This window comes from Falco cherrug, chromosome 1, assembly GCF_023634085.1.
Source record: "Falco cherrug isolate bFalChe1 chromosome 1, bFalChe1.pri, whole genome shotgun sequence".
NCBI classification, from domain to species: Eukaryota; Metazoa; Chordata; class Aves; order Falconiformes; family Falconidae; genus Falco; species Falco cherrug.
The window spans coordinates 91,192,339-91,218,840 of NC_073697.1; the positions used below are offsets into that span (position 1 = coordinate 91,192,339).

The 26,502-nt window shown below is 39.6% G+C and overlaps 1 protein-coding gene across 1 annotated transcript; it reads right to left on the reverse strand.

Moving 5' to 3' along the window:
• Positions 1-255: 255 nt before the first annotated feature.
• Positions 256-25,143, reverse strand: SUDS3 (SDS3 homolog, SIN3A corepressor complex component). The gene is made up of 12 exons (XM_027813916.2): positions 24,889-25,143; positions 23,069-23,138; positions 22,018-22,073; positions 21,544-21,615; positions 19,215-19,234; positions 18,498-18,654; positions 15,200-15,295; positions 13,180-13,241; positions 12,270-12,291; positions 11,430-11,535; positions 7,298-7,382; positions 256-3,914 (listed from the first exon to the last, which is right to left on the reverse strand). Exons 1-12 carry the CDS (start codon positions 25,052-25,054, stop codon positions 3,816-3,818), a joined length of 1,011 nt encoding a protein of 336 aa, XP_027669717.2. The 5' UTR covers positions 25,055-25,143; the 3' UTR covers positions 256-3,815.
• Positions 25,144-26,502: the final 1,359 nt, after the last annotated feature.

Below are 26,502 nucleotides of genomic sequence, written 5' to 3' on the forward strand. Positions count from 1 at the left end.
CGCCCCTTTAGATGTTCTTAACCCTTTTGTGTTTGCTGTTTGCTTCTATGGAGTAAGAACCTAAAAGGTCTATTATTTTTTCTCTTTCTGAAAGAGGAAGAACCTCAGTTATTCACCATGGTCACAGCAATTTCTTGCTCTCTAAGGCTTTATTTTTGTAGGCTCCCCAAAAATGTACAAAAAATTGCAACAATCTAGACTTCTGTCATGAAATCACCTCGTCTCTTTACAAAATTTCAGACAAACCACATGAGCTAAAAAAGACAAATTCTTTTATTAGCATTCATCCTAGGAAAAAGCCTCTATCAAAACCTTTCAGTGAGTATACTATCAAAAAGCCACTGGAAGTTCGTTCACTGATCTGGCTTCCCACCCGTTTGAACATCTAATGGCTGGAGAGGGGGGAATTTTTTATTTTACACTTGATCAACACCACAGTCAATTTCTCGAGGCAACGAAAAACAATGCTTAATCTGAGTCAACAGCAGACTACAATTTAACCCTCAATAAAGTCTATTTTTGGTTCATCTTGCTTTAAAATTACTACAACTGGGAGTTAAAACCATTTCTTAAATTTGCTTTAAGCTCTGTTCATAATGAGGATTAAGTCTTTTCATACCTGTAGCAAAGCCATTTCTGTTCACTGACGGTTTGAATTCTTCAGAAGACTGATGTTAGACAGGCAAATAGCAGACGGAAAAGCCAATTTTATCTTGGAATTTAAGCAAGACCTTGTCCATCTCCTTGAGTAACTTGTCTCCATTTTTCCAACCAGTGGCAGGAAATCTTCATTTCTACCACAACACATTTTGAACAGCCTTCTAGGATTAAAAAACTGTACGGCTTCCCTGAGTGCACAGTAAGGCACTGCATTTTTATTATTTCCAGCCTTGTAAATGGCACAGGCCATTACAGAACAGCCTGCTTGAAAAAACAGGATACAATATTCATGTATTTTTTTTTTTTAGGAGAGAGATCTACTTTTTATGGTGATCAACGACGTCAAGAAAAACTTCCATTTCATTAAAATAAGAAGCTAAGGATGAAGTAGCGTTAAAACAAAATACCTTCAGTGTAGCAGCTAAATTTGAGCAAAGAGGGCACCAAGCCCCTACTCAGGACTGTCAAAAGCAGAAATTCTCATTCAAAGGTTGATCCAGAGGCACTGGAGAACTGGTAGTGAGCAAGGAACTGACAGAAGGAAGCTGTACAAACCTCATACATCCCTCCTGGAGATTCAAGAACGGTGTGAAAGAGTAAAGAGTTTGAGATCAAGTTTTGACAACTTCCATATGAAATACTGCCCTGAATAAGTATCAGTTTATGTAACCCACCTCCCCAGTCAATACAACCGTACTGTTAGATTTCTTCCTTCCCACCCTGGCTGCCCACTGTCCTCATTCTTTCTGAGCTTGTTTTCTCCCACTACGACTTGCACACTCCTTGATTGTCTGCAACACCTCACCATCTTATCACAACAGTAACTTTCTCAGCAGCTGCGTGTCCACAGAGGGGTTACAGAAGAGGGAAATGGTGTAACAGTCCCACAGGTAGTCACTTCCAGAAGACTCTTCACACCTGATGAGGGTGTGAACTTGAAGTGTGTCCCCCACCCCACCTCATCTCCCCTCCTAACACCTGCAACGTAAGACCACAGCTGATGCAAAGCCAGGCTTTTGGCTGCAAAAGCAGCTATTTTTTTCCTGTTTCTGCCAAGGAACAGGGATGGTGAGATGTTGATTCAGACTAAGACGTGGCATTGAAGCTACATAATGAAGCTTACACAATGTGCACCTATGCCATGCCCGGCTCCAAAAGAGCTGCTGCACTTCCATGCTTCTACCAATACCTTTAAAGTTACCCCAAAACAGAGAGATCACCTGCTGTTAGCAGGATGACAAGATATTTCCCCAAGACTGATCCAAAGCTCCCAGCTATTTCCACAAACATATATATTGATAAAATGATATAGGTAGGAAATAAATCCTGCTATTTACTTAGCACTTTTTATTAGAAGAACTGTGATGTTCATTTTAAGGCTCAGTGACAAATCCTGTTTGGTACATCATCACCTCATTAAAAACCTGTCACACGTGCAGAGAATGCTAAATTATATTAAGTATGCTGTTAACTTGACAAAACACAGCCTGCTACTTTCCACCTGACTAACGCTGCAGCAAAGATGGCACATTTTCAAGGGGTGGGAAACAGACACCTTCTCTTTTCCTTGCCAAAGCTCCAGATCCAGTTGAAACTCTAAACTCAGTAAAAATAGGTAAGGTGTCTCAGCCACAGAGGCAACACCCCAGAAACTCAGCCATAACACCTCACACCAGATCAGCGTACACACATCAGTTATTGGGATGTGACTGCCACCCAACTGCAGTAAAGTAAAACAAATGGAAACAGTCATTTAAAATACTCCACTTATCCAGAGATGAAAGAAAGACCCAACCGATGCTCAACAAGGAGGTCGTTCAAAAGCAAAACCAAAAAATGCCTCAAAGTGACAAATACTATAAAGGCAGAAATTGTTACTTTTTGTCCAGTAATCAAAATGAGCACAATGTTTTTTTGCACAAAACGCTAAGATCTGACAGCACTGCCAGCGCAGTGTAGCTCATGCCAATGCAGTCACAGATGGCATTGGTGGTTTCAGCCATCAGAAAAAGCTTGGTAATAATAAAGGACTGCCAGAGTCAGATCTTTAAACATTTTGGGAGTACATTACTTGAACATTTTCACTTGTGCTATTGGAGGGCAAGTGTAGAAACCCACTGTTATCTCCAGTAATTAAAATACCCTTCAAAGGGAAGCCTTCACACGACATTTTAGGGAATGAAAGTCTCAGCTACATACTAAGATCACCTCAGTGCTGCTTTCTACTTTGTACCAGACTTCTATGGAAGATAGAAAAGACCCAGTATCTTCTGTCAGCAGGATTCCAGCATAATCTGTTACTCTAAACATCAGTAAGGAGTGAAATTTACCTTTTGTCTGCCTACATATGAGTGATTATACTCATACATACATTCTCACTATCTGGAAAGTCCAGTTAATTAAACCTTTGGTTTATACTCATCTGCCTATTTTAGGTAATTGACTTCAGCAAACAGACATACTCCTTGCTTGTTCATTGAAGGGGTTTTTAATGTGAAGAGAAACGGAAGCTTCTGATTAACCACGCGTGACTGCTTAACTACATTAAAATCAACTGGATTCTCAGCAGTTTCTAAGCTGTTCACACTTTCTTAAAAAAGCCTCAGTGCTCAAGGCTTTAAAGAGTTCATCCAATAAAGCCGATGTCATATACCAGGTATTACAGACGCACCTCTCAGCTGCAGCCGAAACCTGGCAAAAACAATTCCTTTTTGCCCACATCCTGAGCCTCACAGGAAAACAATACTAAAAAGAACGAATAACCTCAGGTCTTGACAAGCAAAGCTTTTTCCATTGGTCTGATTCAAAACATAAATGTTACGTTGTTTTCAACATATGAGTCCCATCTATGCATCATAGAACAATGATGAAAAAAGTATGATGCAAAGTCTTCTTAAATAGTCACCCAAAATATAAAGAAAGCATACGGAAGCTTGATGCAGAATCCAGAAATAGTCCAGGGCAGTGCTTGGGTATCACTAAAGATTTAAGGACTACTGGGGATTATGTGGCCAGCCACAAACTGTCTCGTTAAGAGGTCATGACAAGTGTTCTCTGCCGCTAAGATGAGTGAACAGACTGCCATTCTCTGTTAGAGGTTTGTCTATCAGTTTAAAAAAAAAAAAAAAAAAAAAAGACCAAGGAAGAGCATACAGTCAGGCAGCTGATCGTCGACGAATCACAAAAACACCTCGCTGCAGCTGTCCCAGATAGATTCTCATCTTTGTGCTGTCACTGGTTTTCCTCACCCAGATCTGCATGAAAGAAGAAAAAAAAATTAAAGAGGCGGCAGGGAGATATATTGGGGAGAAAAAGGGAAAACCCACAGTAAGCAATACACAGACAAGTCAGTCCAAGTATTCTCATTGTTGGATCTGAACATCTCTGTTACTCAGAGCGCACAGATGATTTAGCTCAACCCCTTCTCCCTCCCCACATTAGGCATTTGCAACCTGAGCGGAAAACAAAAATAAGGTTTCTAACTTTACCACCTTAACTTCCTGCTCAGAACAGTCACGAAGAAAATAATACTCTTTCCAAGCATCATCAAGAAAGTAAGTTTCCTTCTGCTACAGATCATAACAGAACTCTGGCATTAAGCTTTACTTAATCAAGAATAAGTCTCTCTAGATCCACAGATCATAAAATTATCTATCCTGGGATTTACCCAGACAGGTATTAGTCAAATGAAAAGCTTATTCTGATTTTGTTCTGTGAAGCATTTCTCACAATGTATTAAATAAATTTTATCTGAAGATAAAAGGGCCTCTTTTTTAAACAACTGCATGGAAGAATTCACCTAACTTGCGTATATACAGTATATTTCAAAGGACAAATTGCTGCCATGGAGGCAGACACTCAAGAGAATTTTTGAAATCACTTTCAAGAAGTTTAGATGCAAGTACTTGTACTTTAAAAATAAAATCTGAGCAAATCTCTTCTGCATTTTATCGTTCTAATGCATTTATACATATTTAAATAAACACATGGAAAATAAGAGTTATCCAGCTCTTAGTACTAGAGTATTTAGGACAAAACACCTTATTTCCTGATGCAAAGGATTATAAAGTTACTGTTGGCATGCAATTTATCCAGAACTTTTTTCTTAGATATCATACTAGCTACAGGCCCGACACTGTAGACTGATTTAGCTCTTATTTTAATTATAAATTGACTTTATTAACACAAGCCCTCAATATAAAATAAATCTAATATTTGCCTGCATTTGTACTTCAGTTATTTCCCTAGAGAAATAAAAATCCACAGTGATAATCATATCTCTACTGCAATATTTGCAAGAATTTGGTATGTTTTAATAACCAAAAGAATTAAAAAATCTACAAACTCTGAGCAACTGCACTGAACAATAAACATGTACAGTTTTACATTCTATCACAGTATGATGGAATGGTATACTAGTTTTGCTAAAGTTAAGTGCTTTGTTAAACTCCATTTGGCAGAAAACTGAAGTTCAGTTTTAAAGTGACCACAACAGCAAAATTACTTAAACATTAAAACCACAACAGTGTTCAGAAAAATAAAAGCATCAAGACATACTCTGAACTTCAAACTGATGTTTTAGACATACAACATACTTTGCCATCAGAATGTAACATCTATTAATTCTAAAGAACCGAAGGAGATGGTGAATAGAAACACCAAATCCATCTCTGAATTTCTTTTATTCCTAGACTGTGAAAGGAAAACAAGCTTCCTCCTTTTCCGAACTTCCAGCAAACTGAGATTGCTGAATAAACTCGTGGGAATAATGAAAAACCCCAACACAACAACAACAACAAACTTTCCTGCATGTACTGAATAGTTTATTGTTGTCAAAAGGCAAATGATTGAACTGGTTCCATGCACCTGGCCAATGATTTCCACCAATGCAATATTTGATTCACAGCTTCCAAGGAAATCACATTGAAAGTAATAGAAATACATTCTGTTTAGGTCTAAACACATCACCAAGTTTTAAAGAATTTGGGCCTGAGAAGGTATTTTTGGTTTTTTAAAGGGGATTGTCATAGCTCAGAATCCATGTTAGAGGCCTATGGCCAACTACAAAACTCAAATGCAGTTTAAGGAAACTAATTTAGACATTCGTATGAATAAAGATACTTCCGGTAACAGTGTTAACTGCTTGCTTTGCCCAGCCACAAGAAGGCAACTGTATGCCATAATATCTCTGATGTTTCTTAGTTAAGTCTTTTCACTTTGAGCATTAATGCAAATGCTGGTGGGGAAACACTCTGCGCAGATATTTCCAGTAAAGTTCCATTGAATAACTTGGCTCCCTTTAGAAATGCTGTCAACGTTTGACTCCAGTCTACAGTTAAGACACCTCAAATCTAGGTCCGCCTTCTAGATTCTAAATTCCAGCAGCAACCAGTAAGATCATAGTTTGGCAACCACACTTTTGAATGTGTGATGAAATCTGAGGCATGCACCTTGTATAAGAAACCACCTTCTCATTTCAGTATTCTTCGAAGTATTTATCTCCTTTGACTTTATATTGTTGCAATGAACCATCACAGGGCAGACAAGTGCCATGCCTCCTCCCCAGCCTCTCTCAAAAAAAACCCCACAAACCCCAAAGAAAATCTGTCGTCTCACTTTAAAGTGCAATTCATGCAATAATAATTAACGGATTCCACTTCCCTCAGGTTTCAGTTAAGATGGTCCCAAAAGATTGGGTTTTAATGTTCTAAGTTAACAGTAATAACATTAATCAAATTAGCAGGACTATTTTTAATGCGCTCATTAGCACACTACTACTACTTATCTAAATAACCAGCATTGAGCATAACAACTGTTATTGCAAAGGGAACAGTTGTGATACAAAGCATATCCCATATGCAACTCATTTTGTTGAAAATAAAATATTTTCCCTTAGCTGCCAAAACAAATTAAAGTTACTTTATTGGCTGATTAAAGAGAAGTGCATTCAAGTCTGTCATCTCTTTCCTTGGAAGTGTCTGGAATCTGCAAAGAATAAACTGCTCCTTTTGCCCAACTGATGTGCTGCTTAAGCATTAGGCTTATTCCGCAGTGATACTCACATCAATCTTGGGCACACACCTCTCCTCACCTGCTTCTCCAAGTCTTAATCATTAGCCACAAGGAAATCTCAGACAAATGAGTCACCTGCCCTACCTCACAAGCAGGTGATGAATGCTGCCAGCTTACTTCACAGCACATGCACTCAGGTTTAGCAGGAAGAACTTTCTTCCTTTATAACAACTAAATTTTGTGACAAAATTCTTCCTCACCCTCTTCTGGATTTCCAGTGGGATTTTATTTTGTTTAAGTTTTACATTATAATAACTGCAAGTATATTCTTGAAATAATAGAAATTGAACTTATGAGTGCCTTGCCAATAAGATGCAACATGTCTGTTCTCCCCATTTTTCCTATCAAACTATTACTTGAAAAATATAGGATTGCTCTTCAGAAACAGAGCAAGTCTCTTCCCACCTCAAGAAGAGATCTCTCAACCCAGTTTTATCTTGGATTCAGCTTCATCTTTTCTGAAAGTAATATTGATTTTCTCCTAGTCCTTACTAGAAAGCCATCTACCTGCCTATGCTGACCCATGGCTTTTCCCATTCCCATGAAAAACAAAGCAGCCCACTACCTCATTGGCGCCCACAGAACTGATCACACAGCTGATCTTAGTGTTCTCTTTAGACTCCAGGTAAATAGCCTGGCTCTTGTGGTACCTGGGGAAAAAAAAATAAATTAAAAAATGGAAACACATGAAACCATTAGTTGTCCAAAGACTGAGAATACCAATGTTAATAAGACTGATAAGCCTAGGATTCTACAAGCAAGAAATCTGTCTTTCCACACCACCTTCCCCATCTTTACAACACAGTGGGTGGTCTGATACTACACACTTTGCCTCGAAATGATACTTCAAAATGCATAAAGCTCTCAATTCCCATTCAATTCTATACACGGATTACGTGAAAACAAGAGCACCAAGCCACAAGATAGGAAAACACCGATTTAACAATAAGCCCGTATTTCAAGAGTTAATCAAACTAGCCTTTCATATTTCAGACACAGGACAGATTTTAGAAGGCAATTCCATATTACGCCTGATAAAATATGACAAGGCAAATCACAGATACTCAAAAGTTACTCACATTCCCCAATACACAATTACCAGTGCATCACCACCAGCAAAAAAAAAGAAAAAAGTGAATTGTACTCAATCAGTCTGTGTATTAAGAGAGACCTCAAATTTCTAATACTGTCTTATTTTGTGAAAATACCCAAAATGGTAAAGTGATGGGTAACTGACTCTGTAAGAAGCTGCATATAACTGCTATAATGAGGCCATATCTAAGCATATCCATTTGTTTCTTAGTGCATTTTGTATAAAACCAAGCAAAAATTTTGAAATTTGTAAACTCTTGCTTAATTTTATGATCCTGCCTTCCTCAAAGGCTATGTTTCTGGTAAGCACTGCAAAGCGTGCTAGACAAAACTCCCCAGTTCCTTGTTTATTCAGGCTCGGAGAGTTCCGTAGACAGACTTACACTGAAACAGGTTATCTGTAGGTAAAGAATCTTAATCAAGAGAGCACCAAAATGCTTTATAGTTATAAAAGCATAACTGTATTTCCACCTTTACCCTAATCACGACGTGCTTCATATTGAACCGGGCAAGCCAAGTTGCAGGATCCCTGCAGAGATGTTTTACCCAGTATGCAACTCCCTGCAGTCTGATTGGCTGACAGCCATTTGTCAAAACACATGAATTTGCATAATTTTTACAGTTATTTCTACAATAACCATACTGTAAATATGGAAGTCTTCCAATAGTTTATCCCACAATCACTTCCTACTGGCTCACGTACTCAGAATTTTCACACTGCCTGCCAGTTAACAAGGATGATAGTGTCAGCTTTCAGCCTTCCAAACATACCAATTACCAACAGGCTGGGAGAGGTGAAAAAAACCCAACCCAAATCCTGCAACATTTAGACATTTGTGCCCGACCATTATTCTTTCTCCCTCGTTTTAACACAAAGTCAGTCAGTGGGTGCCAGTGCAATGCAATACCAACAATGATCCGAGCCCAAAAGTCTCAGTTTACTGAACCCAGATGTCATTAATTGATACCAAAGAATGGTATAAGCTACTACAAAAAACCAGACCTCACAAAGATAAGACAAAAAGCTCAGTCCAGCAAGTGTCCTACCACACCATGCTGTGCGTGCTTAAGCAAGGAGAATTGATGATCTTGATACAATCAGTGCACAAGCTTCCGAGTGCAAAAGATAGCACTGCAAATGACAACTCTCAAGTGTTATCTGTGCCTGCACAGATAATGAAATAATTTTCCCACTCAAAGCTCTTTCTTTCAGTTTTTGATTATCGGTGAATACCAAAGCTAACACCACACATAACGCAGGCTTCAGTCCCTGGATTTCACATCACAAGTTGCCATCCATCAGTAAATCTATGTTAGCTATGCACAGAAAAGGCAAGGTGACAAGTTAGTTCAGCACTTTTTCACTGAAGACTTGTCTCAGCTGTCCCATGCTCCACGCATGCAGAGAGACAAGTCAGCTAAAGGCACAGTAGCCTGGTACATCTCAGTTACACACTCACGTCTCGGGCTTTTGCTGAGTTTATATACCCACAGGGAACAGAGGGGTAGAACTGAGGAAAATCCTTCAGATGAAGAATGTGACGGAATTTAAGTTGGCTTTAAAGAGAAGGAAAGTGCCAAACAACTCTTGCTTCTGCAGTAGGTAAAATACAGCACAATGCTGACAAGTGAGGCAAGCAGAAGTAATTCTACTTTCTGCTACACCACATTTTGCTGAGAGGCCAAGATTTTCAACTGCATCTCCATCAGAAGATAGAAATCATTCTGCATTGTTGTATGCAGACAAAGCTAAAAGCAAAAAGATGGTTTGTTTTACAATGAACTGTATTTTAGGATCTGACAGGGGGGCATGGAGCAAATTGGCTCAGGGTAAAAAAAACCTGAAGTCTAATTCCACATCCGTCTGAAACTCACTATATAAAAGTCTCCGCTTCAGAGACATGTTTGTGAAATGTCTCTGCGAGACCTTAGGGAGTCCATTAGTAGCCTTAAACATTCACTATTTTGAGATAATGGTCTTTCATGGCTGCCATCAGGAAACAGAAAAAGTAGTCACTCTTGAGCTGTCAGGTTTATTATTTCTGGTGCATGCCAGCAGCTACAGCCTTAATACACCTTAGAAAAAATTACCCTCCCACTATCAAGAGTTACTTCATTATTTTAAAATACCATCTACTTTGCACAAGTACTATTACTATCAATCAAAAAATCTAAGCAGGATTATTACAGCCAAAAAATGCACAATACTTATCTTAAAACCAGCATAAGAACAAGGGAAAGACAACAGTCAGACCCCCATGACAACTGAATTCAGCAAGATGAAAATATCTGTTAAGTGTTGTGTCCCAACAAGATACCTTTCAGAGAGCGCTGGTACTTTTGAGTAATTCACTGGGCTCACTGAAATTCTCCCAGGTTTAAATTTCATGGGAGCTTTACTGGCAGATTACTTCTGATTCCATCTTTTTTATTTCTTTTTTTCTTTTTTTTTTTTTTTTTTTTTAATTTGAGCAACACTTCAGTACTCCACACGCTTAAAAATTCTGAAGAACAGTTTATTCATATAAATATATCCCAGAGGATAGTCACTTCACACAAAAAAAAATTACAAAAGCAAAAAAAAACTTCATGAATTTATGAAATAATTGGTCTGTTCAGCTCATTTTGCTTTACACTTCATGGAAGTTTAAGCTCCAGGCAGCAGCTTTTATCAGAACTGCATACATTGAACCCTCAATGAAACTTCACTGTCAGAAGACTAGCAGAAGGAAAAACTGACCAACTGTACAAGATGGCTGATGTGTAGAAAACTTCACACCTATCATTTTCCGTGATAAAATTACAACCCCGTCACTTGTTATTTTGAGCCACTAGAACACTAAAGTAGGCTACATGTAAGCATATGACTTGTAAATTGCTTTCTGCTCAAGGAGTACTAGATCACCCCCTTGATTATCCAGTTTTGTATGCCTCATGGATTAAGTTTAAGACCTAGTAAGATTTCTCTGCAGAATTTAATATTTTCCTTGTGTTTTGTGAGGCTTACACAGCTACATGCCCATAAAACTTAACACAGCTAAATTCAATCAGCAATTCTGAAGTTGCTTCTCCCATGTGCGTTTGATCTTTAAAGGTTATTTGGCTTTATTAGAAACATTTTTCATTCTACTCATCTGGTGCACGACATTTCTTCTGCCGCCTTGTGGAAGAATGGGCTGGCATTCCACAAAACTGAACAGCAGGACTGTGAACACTGCCAACACCACTGTACCTGCAATCACAGGGCACCTGTATCCTGACTGACCAGCTTCACAGCTACATCACACCGCATCTGCTCTTGGCTCTCTTACTTAACATTCGCTTTAACAAAAATGCTTCCCAAGTGTCACAGTGTGTACCACTGACTCCATGGAAAAGATTTAAGTCTCCTTTTATTTAAGCCAGTAGTTACTCCTAAAAGTCTATGCGGTCTAAACATTCCATTATGACTTCTGATTTACCGAAGACACAATGATTACCCTTGGAGAAGTTGCTAGCCTCTGCCGAAAAACATTTCTGTTCTAAAATTCTTTTACAAAAGCAGTTTCTCTCTGCCATCTCCTCACTACACAAAGTGATTACAAGAGAAATTCACCAGGACTTACCATCTCTTATCATAGTAGAGTTTTCCATCTTCTATCCGGGCTTCAAAGCGCTGTGCTGGAGACTCTGCTGGTGTAGCTGGGAGGTGTTCGGGAGAAGAGGGAGAGGCTGAGAACGGGAGAGAGACTGTGTTTAAAGACCAGCATGTGTCCACCACACCACGGCACATCTGACTGCAGAACTACAATTAATAAGGTCATGTCAAGCAGAAATAATAAGCACAGAAAACTACAAACTCGCATTTGCATCAGAAAAATATTCTCTATTGGGACAAATAATTCAACCTCTTCCTTGAATATACAAATTATAATATTCAGTGAAATATAACATTTATCTGAAAAAATGTTCACGGGTAGGTCATAGACAATAATATGTCCTTGATTTTGTTTTAATTCTAATCTATAGTAAAGCAGGGTCAGAATTACTTCAGCAAGCTGGTTCCACTCTGCCTTGAAATGAAGCGTGCAGACACATCTAGAGAGATGAAGGCATAAAGCCATAAGTTCTCAATCCCCCCATCTATCCAACAAGCAGGCAAGGTGCCCAGATGCATCTAAATATAATGGGAAGACCTCTTCACACAGTCAGATTGGCTGAAACATTTGGGCATAGGACAAAGATGCATATGCCTCCCTTCCCACCCCTGACAAACTTCAGAACAGATGAAGAGACTTGACACAGCACCCATTTGCCACAGCAGCTACACAAAGAACAGCAATTACACAGTCAAAACAATTATACAGACAAATTACACAGTCAGCAATTATACAGTCAGTCTACAATATAATTCTTTGTTCAAACAGCATGACTGTGAACGAGTTCCAACGCAACTGTTAACTCACCTGGTCTCTTGGGTGATTTAAGCTACATGGAAAGAGAGCAAAAAAGCGTTATAAGATCTGACATGAGCCATAGAAGTCTGCAGTAATAATTTCAGATAGTCTTGCTTTCCATACTCTAAATGCTTCTTTTTTTAAATGTACTGCTAAGTGGCGTAACACACATAACACATAAAGAGAACAGCATGCTATAAACAACCAAAGGTGTAAATAATCAGTATCATGATGCACAAGGTCTACAAACTGAACTTCAGAGCATTCAGATAATACACTAAAACAAACCAAACCTATCTAATACACTATATTTTTGAACATGACCTAGCATATATTAAGGTACATGAAATACAGGAAAATCAATCATCAGAGACGCCTCAACAGCTGGCACAAAAAAACCCACATGCTCCACTACCATCCTCAAATGCCTTAATGAGCAGGCTCTATTCAAAGAAATTAGATAAGCCTTAATATTTAGCAAGAAAGCAATAGGTTAATCAAATCTAGAAAAATTGTAAACAATGCACTCGAGCCAGTTTGCAACACTGGGGAAAACTGAAAAAAAACCACCCCACACTAACCCCTAAAACAAAAGCAGCCTGTGATCTCACAGAAAAATATGTTAACATCTGTTCAGCCATGTGGAGGAAGAAACTCAAGATAGCTCATCACTTGGTTCAGATAAAAGGTAACCTTTTCAGATGACAGTCATTGTAATTTGGTTAATTAAACCTTTTAAAATAAAAGGGAGGAGACACCATCTTGCTAAATCTTTTATTGTGTTACTTGAGAAAGCCTACTGGGATGAAATACTCCCACATTTCAAAAAGGAACAAACCAGAAAGCTCCGTTCTCTTCAGGGTAAAGCATTAGCTTTCTATTTAAAACAAAGAAATACAAATCAAGCAGTAATTCCTACCTTATTCAGCGTTCTCAGGTCCTCCATTATTTGCTCATCAGTCAACAAATAATTTAGCTGAGGTATCAAGAATTAAGGTTGCCATAAGCTCTTGACAAGCAAGGCTACAAATTAAAAGATCGATGACATTTCACTTGACTAAATGCAAGCCAAAAGGTTTCCGTAAAGTTGCATAAGACTTTAGTGTCACACTTGAGCTTTTTCTGCTATATAAATTAATACAGATCTATCTCCACAGAGCCTCATATTTAGCAGCAAATAAGAGCGCAAAACCATTGTAACTTACTCAGACATAACCATCAATGAAAAACCTTTAGTGCATTGACATTTACTTCATGGGAACAACAAACTAGTGTTTTCAGTGCTTTTTATCTTGCATGTCTGTAGAGAACAATTGGGAAGCTGAAATACAACAGACTCACTTCAGATTTTGTACGGTAAAGCCAAATCCCACCCAAACCTAGGAAAAGAAATTCATCATTTTGCAACTCAGTAAGCAGAAATAGAGAAATAGGGAGAAAAGGGAAAACCTCCACAAAAAAACCCTCAAAGAGCAACCAGAAAATAAACCCAGACGCTCAAAACACATCCTTGTGTGGGTGAGGATAAATAAGAGCCTACCATTCACCTGAAAACAAAACCAAAATCTCAGAACACAGAAGTTAGTGTATTACACACTTATTAAACCTCTGCTGTCATTCCGTGTAGTTTCATAATCGGATCTTCCTGCTTCCCTTCATCTACTGTTCCTCTGTCACTTCTGCTCAAGAAAAACCTAAGTACACAGAAGAAAAACAATATCCAGACAAAGCAGTGGACCCTCTCTCCAGCTTTAATCTACAGTGTTTCTTTGAAACAGCTGTTAAATCAAAAGCATGCAAAGTATTAAACTAAAGTTACTAATTGCTAGGCTGCATTTTAAGGATTTTTGTTCTGATGAACTTTAATCCTCTCCCCAGGAAAGAAAGGCAGACAGAGTTTCATACTGTGGCTGCTGTATCATGCTCAATTAGTAGGTCACGTTCACTATGAAACTAATTTATTTTGGCTGAGATAGGGGCACTAATAAATAGATTTTTCTTCCTGGAAGATTGAACAGAATCTCCAACCAGAAAGAGGTTAATTAAAACTGGAGACGCTTGTGACCGTCCTGCATGAACTCTAGAAGTTCAAGGTTCGATATTGCCTTCAGAAAATGTGAGTCACTCAGCAGTCCTAAGATAAGTTTTTTTTTAATCTAAGCCAAACAAGTTTGGAATCTAATAATAAGCCTCTGCAAAGCAAATATCATTGCCTTCCTTTCCAGGTGAATTTAATATACAAATAGAAAAAGTGCCTATCATCACAGAAGAGCTAAAAATGTATTTCCAGAAGCCAAGGGACATTTTAATTAAAAGAAACATGCAAGAAGGCAGTAGAGGAGGATTACATACATATTTTTTTCTCTCTCTCTCCTGATACATAAAACCAAGATGGATTTTAATCTTTTTTTATTTAAAAAACAAATCTAGCACTCCTTGCTTATGCTATGGATCTCTCCGGATTAGAGATCTGAAGCCTTTATCAGGAAGGTAAAAACTAGTTTGATACGACAAATACGATCTTTCTGGCAAATGTTTTGTCACATTTTGATATGAGAAAAGCTTTGGCTCATGTAAAAAGCCATTTACTATCTACGGAATCAATTACCTCAGAATTTATATATAATGTTCTTTTAAAGTTTCTCCTTTGTGAGAAAAATTGCCTGAAGTATTTCAAACTATCTTTACTGAGGAAAAAAAAAGTAAAATGCGTTACCTCATGACACTGTAAAGTTTAAGTTAGGGTACCAAGGGATCTCCAAAGACTGGTTGTGTTGTATTATCACACATTATGTATGACAAACCATGCTTCACTATTGCCTAGATTGAAACCTGATCCTAGCACCTAATTTCGTTTTCCTTTCTGCACAAAACAACACAGGTGCAGGTAGCAGGCTGGCTTCAACTCCAGTAGCCCTCCGATGACTGCGAAAGGATATCAGGTGCAGGTTTCCTCCTCTTGTCTGGGATAGGAACTGGATCATTTGGTCGTCGCCTCAGTTTCCTTGTCATAATAGGCTTCACTTCCATTGAATCTGTAGAATAATGAAGTTGGAGAGCTGATAAGACCAGAGGGAAAGGAGTACAAAGCTGCTGCTTCTTGCACAAGGAAAATAATCCTTCCTCTTTCATACAGAAAATTGGATGTTTTTTGTGATAGCTTCCAGCATCCAACCTGGAACTGCTGACAGCAAATACAAGTTCTCATTCACACTAGGTCACTCTTCAGTAACAGCATTGCAGTGCCATGGTTACAGCTTTCATTTACAGCTGCTTCAGGTACAGATAACAAGCACAATGAGGCTACAAGGATTCAGGGCAAATTTCTTTAATGCTAATGCTATCTGCTTTTGAACAGATCATTTAGAAGGCAAAGTTCATGGAGTTCTTTGCTGACAAAACTTGGATAGTTAATGGCATGTAAAATGTCAGCTACAAATCAACTGCTTTTTTTCTCATCTTTGAGCTTGAAAAATAGCTTTGTCAAAGAAATACAGATAATTACTGCATTCAAGACTGATACAAGTCTGCTGGAGTAATTTTAAACACAAATAGTATTTAAATTCAGATTCTCTAAGTGTTTCAAATTACGATTAATGAAATTAACCTAATTAATAACATGCAGAGCAGTAGTTGACAGGAAATAAATTGTAACATATGCACTGTGGAAGAGAAAAACTGTTTAAAATTGAAACAAGTCTTATCACCAAGTAATTATCTGAAACAACAGTTTGTACAAATATCCACAGGTAGCCTTAACTGAACTCTCACAAAGCGTTCCTTAATTTATGAAGATACATCTTGAACTGGCAACCAAGAGATCACATCTTCAATACTAAATGCATCATCCCACCTTTCCTTCTATGGGCTAAGAAATATTCACTCATCTTTAAGTACATCTGAATCACATTCTAGGTAGCACTTAAGTCTATGAAACCTCTGGCTCCCTCTAGACACTGAAATCTTGAGCAGCTGCGCATGTTCAAAAAACACGAAATTACTTTTCTCCTTATCTCAAAAGGTGAACAAGGATGACCATGCCACACCTCAAGGGAACAAATATTATGATAAAAGTTCTAAAAAACAATATGAAGTGCCACCCACCAAATGTATGCCAAAGGAAACCTTATCTCTAGCATTCAAAGCTGAATTTGAAAACCACTGAACATTAACAGCCCTGTGGACACTAAAAATGTACTTTACTGTGTTGAACAAATGGGAAGAATAGCTTATGTTAAGACCAATTTACAAGAGCCTCAGAAGAGAGTTTTGAGGCACTTACTCAAGGTGATACATAGCCAAGCCAAGAAGGCTTTTTCTCCTTTTTAAAAATTAGTTTCAAATGAGTTGTCACAGACCTCTTAGCTATATTGCTTAAAACATGAATAAGGCAGAGAACACAATTTTCTTCTCTCTTTATCTTGGCATCCTGTATCTTAAAATTGCAACAAGTCAGCTAAAAGTCAGCACTGAACAAGTTTTCAGAAAAAAACCCAGAGTCTGAGTGTCTTACATTTACTGTTAAACATTTGAGGAACCTCAAGATTCTTGAAAGATTCTTGAAAACTTTATAAAGGTAGTTTTGACAAGCTGCTAAAGCACCAACAGATTTAACCTGAAACAGTCTTGCATGAGGCTTAACAGTTAAGAACCACTAAACACTGCTCCAGAACAGGAGGCAACTATTGCAACCCAATGAAGCTGCAATGCTCCCAACATTGACAGACAAGCCTATCCATCAGGCTGCTAACCTGCATCCTTGTAAATGCTGAACTTCCGAAGAACAATGTCAGCTTCTGTATTCTTATTTCTTAGCCTCCAGAACATGTTTACAACAAAATCAGTTACTTCTAAAGCAATTACAGTGCACTTCTGCTAGTTGGGAAGGAAGGAGATAAGGGAGGGCTAGCACACACAGAATGGATCTCTTCTCCACAGTTCCTTACATGCTTTCTCCTAGAGCTGTGTTTAATGGAACAGCTCCCCTCTTCAGGACACAACAATGGGAAAGGAACTTATTTCCCTGAAAAGGATTAATCTACTCCCCAAATAAACTAAATACTTCTTTTTACCCCTCCTCAGTCTCCCTTTAACTCTGCAAATCCAAATCCTGATGTTAACAGCTGTTTCACTGACAGAGAAGGTGGATTCCTTCAGACTCCTAGAACTTTGGTACGCAGATTTCGAAAGGTAAGATCAAGTCAGATCCTGATCCACTAACAAAAAATCTCCTTCCAAGATTAGTACTGCATCCCAACAGACATAGGCATAGGATAACAATAGGAGAGTTAAGGCTAAGACCAGACTAGACTTCATAATTAAAAAAACCTCACAGGTCAGGGAAACTGCATAGCTCAAGCTGTTTTCCAGACTAGATTAGCCCTAACCATTTGTACAAAGCCAAGAGCACTCCTGAATACATCCAAGCAGCTTTTAATTCTCAATTCTGAACACTAATTAAATTATCAGCTTACATAATTTCTGTAGCTACTATGCAAGAAAGATATCAAAGGTCTAACTCATGGACAGGCCTCTACAACACAACCAACATAATCTGTCCATGAAGTGAGGGAGCTGCTTTTAGAGAGAATCAAATCAGACTTTTGGTTCAGCATCACAGCAACACAATTTGTGGAGGAAATTAATTACCCTTCTACTTAGCTCCACTGTGTCAATTACTACAAAGCACTGGCAAGGCACCAAGGGTACCAACTGGTCTCACGAAAGAAATCTGTTCATTTAATGTCCATTTTCCAGAGTCTGGACACAAATAAAGCCAGAAAATAGGTTTCCGAGCTACACATAACATATTTCAACCTTTATTGCGTGCCTTCCTTCAACTTCTTGACCACCTATTACTGGAGCAAAAAAAGGATACAGATTACAAGCTGGCACTGCCGGCTAGGCCAATATTGTGGCATATCTCAATACTTTTATTGCCAAATCACAGCAACTAAAGAAGCCCTTTCTTTGCACATAAGAAAGCCTATCCACTCTGCTGCTTCACTGGCACTATTTTGATTCACCAGTTCATAATTCAGGTCACTGAGTTTTATTACGAACTGCTTTTTCCATTAAAAGACCGCCAATTTGTGTTCTACATCTCCTGGCATTTGGAAAGCTTTATAGCCTTCACACTATCTGGCTACACAAACCAGTACTGCTGCCTTTATATCTTTTTTTCCAAGCGGTGGCAGAGTGGATAAGACAAATGACAGATGCCTATCTTGTCTTTACCTCCTGTTAATTCCATGGTTAGCTTTTCATTCTCAATCATCTTCTTTTTCTCTTCCAACTCTGCAATCAAATTTTCCTTAAGCTCAATTTTCTTATCTTCAAATTCCTTTGCTGCTGCCTTTTTTTCCTTGACGTAATTTTTTTCCACCTGATCTGTCTAATGCAAATCAAAAGAACAAGAAAGTTAACTAAGGAACCAATGAGTCAAGTTAATGATATCACAACAGCTTCTTTCACCTGCTATACTGATTAGCTTTTCAGTTCAAAATCGTAGCCGGTCCTAAAGATTATCAATATTCATAATCAACAGAAAACAATATAAAAATGACTAAGCAAGCGGTACTATACTGGCAAAAGAATTACTTATTTAAAAAAATACTTTAATGTTGCATAACATATCAAGTCTCTAGCAGAGAGTTCTTCCTATTCATAAATAGCACTACCATTTATCACCTTTAATAACATTTTTAAACAAGCCAAATGCACATCTAGCATAGAACAGCCCAAGAGCAAATACTTCTTTTATTTCTACTTTAATGACAAAGTCCAGAAGTAATATCAACAGTAAGCTTTACTACATCAAAAGTAGCAAAACTAGCTATAAGAAGAAAAATTCTTTAAGTCTTCTAGGAAAACAAGCACAAGCACTATCTGATGAAACAGGAGGCTTATACCTCTTCCATCTAACATATATTTTGATAAATTGGGAGTACTTACTTCCAGCTGGAGGAAGAGTTCTGAAAGACAAGAAAAACTTAATTTATTATCTTCAGAGATGCACAAAATTATTTGCCTAACATTTTAAATCATTGAGTATTGCAGCCAAGCGAGGCAGTGACCCAAACAGCATACACACTCATCCAACCTCTACTTGCTTCAGTTTTATGCTGAAAATAAAGTAACTATAAAAAACCACACAAAAATACGTTGTTAACTGAATTTTTCTACAGACTGTCAGGCTGATTTGCAAAGCTTACACAGCATTATTCTGTAGTATTCAGTTTAGCTACTATTCCCAGCAGTACCAAGCATGCAGTCCATCTTTCTTCCAGTTTAAGTACAATCACTTAATATTACATACAAACTTTCCAGACAGAAGCCTGAAACATGCAGCTGAATGTATGGTTGGCAAAAATTCACTGTTTAAGCCAACATCATGAATTTCAGCAATGAGTCGCTCAGAAATAATTCTGCAGCTGTTAGAAGATTAATCTGCTCAACTCACATGTGTCTGATTTCAGGCTGTTTGTGCCTGAGAAAACAAGTAAGGAAATTCTTATCTATCACTGAAGGTTAACGATAACAATTAGTTCAAGTCAGACCTATGGATGAGGCGAATGGATTTCTGGGTGTGCAATGATGTTTGTGCAATTCCTAACAACCTGAAATCAAGCAGAATGGGACCCTTCCTGTGTTTCCTGGAGGACACAATGCCCAAAACAAAGGTTTTACTCAAGACAGTGTCAAGAAAAGTAAACTAAGGCACCTGATCAGTCCTCAGGTCACCGTATTTCACCAGCATTATTAAGCTTTGGCAAAACCTGAAATAGTTAATACTTCTGTAAAGATCACAGCCTTCAAATATGTTTTGGAGAAGACTGTAGTAGCAAAGTACTACTGTGCCTTTTTAAAATAATTTTAAAAACCAACAAAATAGATACCAAAGATGATAACGGCCCAACAGAAATCAAACCTTTTGTTTGCAATTGAGTGTGAAAGCAGTATCATGGAGGTAATCAAATACAAGTAAACCTAACCTGTTGCTTTAATACCTTCGAATTAAAAAAAAACCAAACAACACCAAACCCCAACAAAAGAAGCACCAAACCCCAAAACCTAAACATGGGAAGAGTACACGTAGAAAACCATTCTTCCTGTAGTACTAGGCAGTTGTGGGTTGGGGTTTTTTTTAATCTTAAAATTGAAAGTTATCACCATCTGCCCTCCTGTGGAAGAAATATGTTGCTGCAGCAATGGTCTTCGCCAGCCAGAAAAACAAGGTTGCAGTTAAGTCTTAATTTTTTCAAAACAACCCACTATTGCTAGAATTTTATGTACGCTAGAGCTGCATTCATCTCAGAAGACAGATTCCCGTTAAAAAGAGGTAGTTCAACTCAAATTCCTCAAGAATCCTTTACCATCCCAAGCACTTGTAGAAAGACACGATTTATACTATTCAAAGGATGGAGTACGTTAGCCATCATATAATTGTCACTGCCTCTGTCTTATTTCTCAGAGTAATGGCCCAGGCACTACAGGATTCATCCGACTTTTCTAAAGGAAGAACAGCTGCATTCCCTATTTCCACATAATAGCTCCTAGAAAAGGGCCTGCTTCAGTATCCAAGATAAGAACCTACTGGAAAGTAAACAAGAGCGAGCGAGGGCAAGCAAACAGATCTGATTTCCAAGCCATTTCTCTGCAGTAACACAATAAAGGCTACCCCAGAAGGGCTGAGAGCTAAGCACTTTCAAAATTAACTTGGGCTTTCACTCCTGAAACAGAGCGGAACACAAAGTACAGGCAGCCTATTCAGTATGGCAGCTATACAGAATGACAGTTTCAGCAGCAGCAAACCCTTTCTATTCATTGTTCCAGAGCACAAAACAGATCTTTAGGAAAGCACTTAGTGCTAACTTTCTATTCCTGCAAACTGAAGGAAACAGTGCACGTCAAGGTTTCAGACAAGCTGCACAGAAGAACACACCAAAACGGGAGACTGTAGGATAGGCATGGCGCCAGATCGAAATGAAATTATTTTTTTTTACTTGCTCTGTTTCACACACATGAAGATTAAACCTGTTTATTGACATTTAGTAAACAGTCAGCAAAAAATGGTGACAGGGTGTGTGTGTGTGTAAACCAAGCTAGATTCAATCACCCTTCGTGCACTCTCAAACAAGCCTACACTATACCCTTGGAAGCAGAATCACCCTTTGCTTCAGCAAGTTCCTTTTCTTTAGGAGACAGAATTACCATTATTTTTCTTCAAGTGTTATAAAAACTTTAAGTTGTATGCAGTGTCTTAGAAAGAAATTCAGCTTACCTGCATTTCGTATCCTTTCTTTGTACTGCTGGTCCAACTTTTTCATTCTTTTCTGATATTCCTGAAGAGTACCTAGTTGAAATAAAGAGTACATAGTTGAAATAAATTGTGGATTCCCACTGGAACTTTTTTATTCCCAAGTATTAAATTCTCAAGGACCCACACACTTCAGACACAAATACTAATATCTGAAATCAGAAAGCGACAGATCTAGTTTGCTTATTTTGAGAAGCACCTTCCCCGTTTTTTCAGAACACTGACTACTTTTAAGAAATGCTTTAGTACACAGAGGCTTAACAAGTATTCAGAGGGAAAACCAATGGGAAGTGGCTGACATTTTTCACGCAGCAGCATGAGCATGGACATTCAGTGAAGGATGCTGCTTACACCTTTCAAAACCCTCATCCTTCTGTGACCTTTGAGAAGTGCTGAAAATTGTTTGGGAAAAAAAAAAGTATCCCCTTCAAAGCTTACCTTCCTGCAATTGTTGTAACTGCCTCTTAAGAGATGCCAGTTTGTCCTGATACATCCTGCAAAGACAGAGAGCATGCAACTTCACTTTGAAAAACAAGCATACGTAGCTTATTTCACCATCTGTTTATGTTATAACATGTTTACACATAATTAAAAACTTTCCAGAAGAATTTCAGGAAAGAAAAACAACTAAAAGAATATTATTCAAATGAAAGGTTATAATTCTGTCTAACACCCTTGCAACTCCATTGGTTTTAAAATGCACCTAAACCAATTATTTCAGGAACAGTTCAGGGTAAAATAGGATTTTAATTTTTTTAAAGTGCTCAAATCTAAAATGACATTTAGATCTGTAGATGCCACAAACTTTACAATAGAACCAGTCTGCCACTTTACCAAGCCTTAATATTTATGTATTGGTTCCCTACTTATAAAACAGAAGGCATTTCCTCACATGGATCTCGACATTATAAAAAGAAACCCATAGTCTATTCCTGGCGCTGTTGCAAACTTGCATTTCCTTTACGATATCTCTTATTTTTAACACAGGCCAAGTTTTCCCTGACCTGTGTAAAAACAGGTCTCTGCCAGTAAGCAAGGACACTAAGCACTGCAAATACACCTAAACATCAAGGGGAACTATTTCAGGTCTCCAAAAAGCCCACCTTTTGGACAGGACTAGCATTCTATTGTTTAAGAGATTTTAATAGGCATCTCCCTTTTTGCTTGGCTTATATAAAGTATATCCCTTATTTTATTTAAAGGATCTCTCTGCAAAAGTATTTGTTTGCAGCAAAGCTCAGCTGCTCCCAGCAACTTGTACCTATTTCTTCATCCAAAACAGCAGCAATATTTAAGTTTCTTGAATAAATATAGAACAGAGAAAGTTACTGAGAGAGAAAAAATAAGTATATGGACTCATTAGCTATTATATTGGACTAGGCACTTAAAAAACCCCAGTCTTGGCCCAAAATATTGCAAAGTTTTGTGCAGAAAAGCACCCCAAACAAACAGAACATTAGCTTACTTTTGATAGGAATGGGTTACTTACTGTTCTTTCATTTCTACAAAGTCCTCTTCCTCATGTTTTGCCAGGTCTGTTTCACTGGCATCCTCAGTATCTAAACGAGGTACAGAATGACTTGTTAAAACTAAAGTAGTATTTAAAAAAAACACAACCCACAAGTAGTAAATTACTTAAAAAACAAAGAAACAAACAAAAAACCTCCCCAAACCTCAGGTAATTTAAGCTCAAATACACAACCAGGTAGGCCTCTGGAGAGATGAATTCAGACATGAAATGAATAGTCTCATCTCTTTCCTGCAACTGCAAGCTAACATACGTAAATCCTCTGGTAGTTCTGCAATGATGTTTACTTACGTCAAGTCTAAACAACTTTAGCTTCAGATAGTCTGGTAAATTCTTCCCTGTTTAGGACAACAGGTTCTACATTAACGCCCACACATACGAAGGTGAGTGAGAAACAGTCTAAAGACTCTGAAAAACATTTCACAGATTTCTTCCTATAGCTTCACCCACGACATAATATACATGGAAGACAATGACTGAAACAGCTGTAATCAATTCTGCATCTTGACCTGAATGAAAGTACAATGACTAGATGCTGTTGTGGTTGAGCACAAAGGTCTCGCTAAAGAAATCTTGCTGTGATCTGAACTTGACTTCTCAGCCACGTCACATGCAAGTACTTCAACATCTATACATAACAAATACCAGCACCACTATAAAGATACCCCCGATTTTATGAATAGATAATATAAACTATAAACAAATAAACTAGCATGGGACTGCTAGTTTTCTGCTATGCCTTTTCAGGCTTCTACCTATAAGATGTTGGTAGCCAATAATTGATTATCTTTCCTCCCCAAGGAGAGGTCAATGTCTCCAGGCTGGAGTTGTGGTGAGCAGGGTATAGCTGTAAAGCCGAAACTACAGCTACATTCCTTACATATGGACGGGGCACACCAGCCCCTTAAATCAAACCTTTCTCAGATTTTTCTTAAAGTATAAGCAAACAGTTTAAGCTTATATGTATTAAGATAAAGCTTAACACACCAATGATAAAACAAAGAGTTTTAACTGCAAGAAAGATACACAGGTGTCTAGGTCACTATAAAGGACTTCCATACTCAGTTTACGGGCGGGCAGGCAAGGAGAGCCCCCCACTGTCACCTTTCCCAAGGAGCTGTAGGTTTGGCTCTAGCACCTGATTCATGAGTACCAGGTGTGATGGAGGACTGGCTGACAGAGCATCGGGCACTGTCCAACAGTCCTTTTTCATCTCCCTTACTTTTATGCATCCTACACCCCAGGACAGTCCAGGGTTTACTTCCATTCCCTCTTTACTGCTTTCCTGGTTCTTCTACAAACCCCCCCTTTCCTCTCAACATCCTCTTGCGCTCCCCCTGACTTCTGCCCAAACTTTCCGCTACCTTAACCGCCTCCTCCCTTCACGCCACAGAAATACGACCAAGCATCAAGCACTGGGCTGCTCCACTGCTTTCGCCCTGTGGTCCCATACACCGAATCCCATCTCCCCAGGGCTCTCCCCTCACTCACTGCCTCTCCTTCACCCGGGAAACTAATCCCACCTCTCCATCGGCTTCACTTTTCCACTCTTCCACAGGGTACCCCAGCAATCCAACAGGCCCTTCCCGCATTTTCTTCGCGTTTTCTTGCTGCTCCAGACCAACTCTCCACCAAACACCCCCCTGCACCTCCTCGACCGGTCCCCTCCAACGCGCCACCCCGGTGAGAGCCCCCAGGGGCCGCAGCCCCCCCTCTCCCGCGCCCCCCCTCTCCCGCACCCCCCCAGGGCTCCCCCAGCCCCTCACCGCCCCGCTACCGACCCTCATCGGAATCGCGGGCCCGAGCGCTCCGCTCGCCGTCCTCCTCCTCCGCGCTCTCCAGGTCCTCCTCCTCGTAGTACTCGGGGCCGGGGGGCATGGCGCTGGCGGGCGCCCCAGGCGGAGCGGGGGCCGGCGGCGTGGCAGACACCAACCCGGCCGCGCTCATAGCGACGGGACGCAGCCGCCACCGCGGGCCCGCGCCTCCGCCCGGCGCTCGGCAACGGCGCCAGGACCCGCGCCGCCACTTCCGCTTCCGGCCGCCCGCCCCACTGCCGGAGCGCCGCCGCTCGGCGAACGCGGCGGGCACCTAAAGGGGGTCCTTGGCGCAGTTGCAGTCCGCCGGTTCGAGTCCCGGCTCCGCCGGCAGCGTGGGTCGAGGGTTAAACCGTGCTTGCTGTGGGCACCCTGCGCCAGGCTGTACTCTATAAGGGGTTTATGGGGGGAGCGGGGTCTTTGCTTCGATCTCCAGACACCTGGAGGCCTGTATCACAAGCCACAGACACACAGCGGTGCTGTCCAGGAGCAGGATCCTGCAGGGGTGAGAACGGGCTTGTTAAGACACTTAATGCTGCCCTTTCCTATTTATTTATTTTTCTTTTTAATACAGAAATCACTTCCTTGTTCCTCCGTACTCTCAATAGAGCACCACCACGGTACTGTGATCTCACATTCACCCAAGTGAAGCAGTTGATTCCTGCCAGTAAACAGCAGCTTTCACAGAACAAGCATCCAAACCCATTACGAATGCCTCACGTCTGCCAGGTACAGGTATACCCTGGCTAGACACTGCTACAAAATTAAGGACCAAGATACAGATCCTGCAGTGAGATTCACATGCAGGAACCATTAAAAAATAACAAAAAAACCCCATTCATATGGATCCCACTCCATATGAAAGTGCCTCCCATTGATATTTCGGGCTAAATATCTCATTTTGCCCTTTTCTGCAACTCTTAAGTCAGCTGGGAAGAACCAGTTAAGCCTCCTTGCCTCAGCAGAGCCATATGAAATGCTTACCTTAACAGTTGTGAGGTGCATTCCTCAAATGCACAACTTATTGACTCACTAAGATAGTACGAACACCTCACCAAGGGAAAGGAAAGAGAATAGGTTGTATCTGAAGGAAGACTGAACTCAAACACACTGCAGTGCTTTTTCAAACTCGCTGAAATGGGTGTTTGGCAGCCGTGGCGAGCACCAGGTCACACTCTTTGTTCTGAAAAAGAACTGTAATAATGCAATGTATGCACTTTGCTTTCCTGTAGTTCACCCCAAAAGTCTGTTTGCCCTGACTGACAATTTTTAACTTGGAACACCCATACAAAGTATGCCCGGTATCTTTTTACATAAGTAAATATTACCTCTTACAGGAGATGAGGCTGTGACACAGCTAAAAGTCAGGCGCAGTTCCCAGAGCTTAATGTCCCATTAGAGGGCATTTGACCATTGGCACATGGGAGATACTACGCCAGAGCTGCTCACCACCCCTCTGTTGACAAGTAATGGTGTGTGCTAGGGGTTATCAGAATCTTGGAAAGCAATCCTTTTACCTTTCCCCTTACTCAGGGCAGCCGTAGCTGGCAGGGCTGCCCGTGCCCACAGGGTGAACAGGAA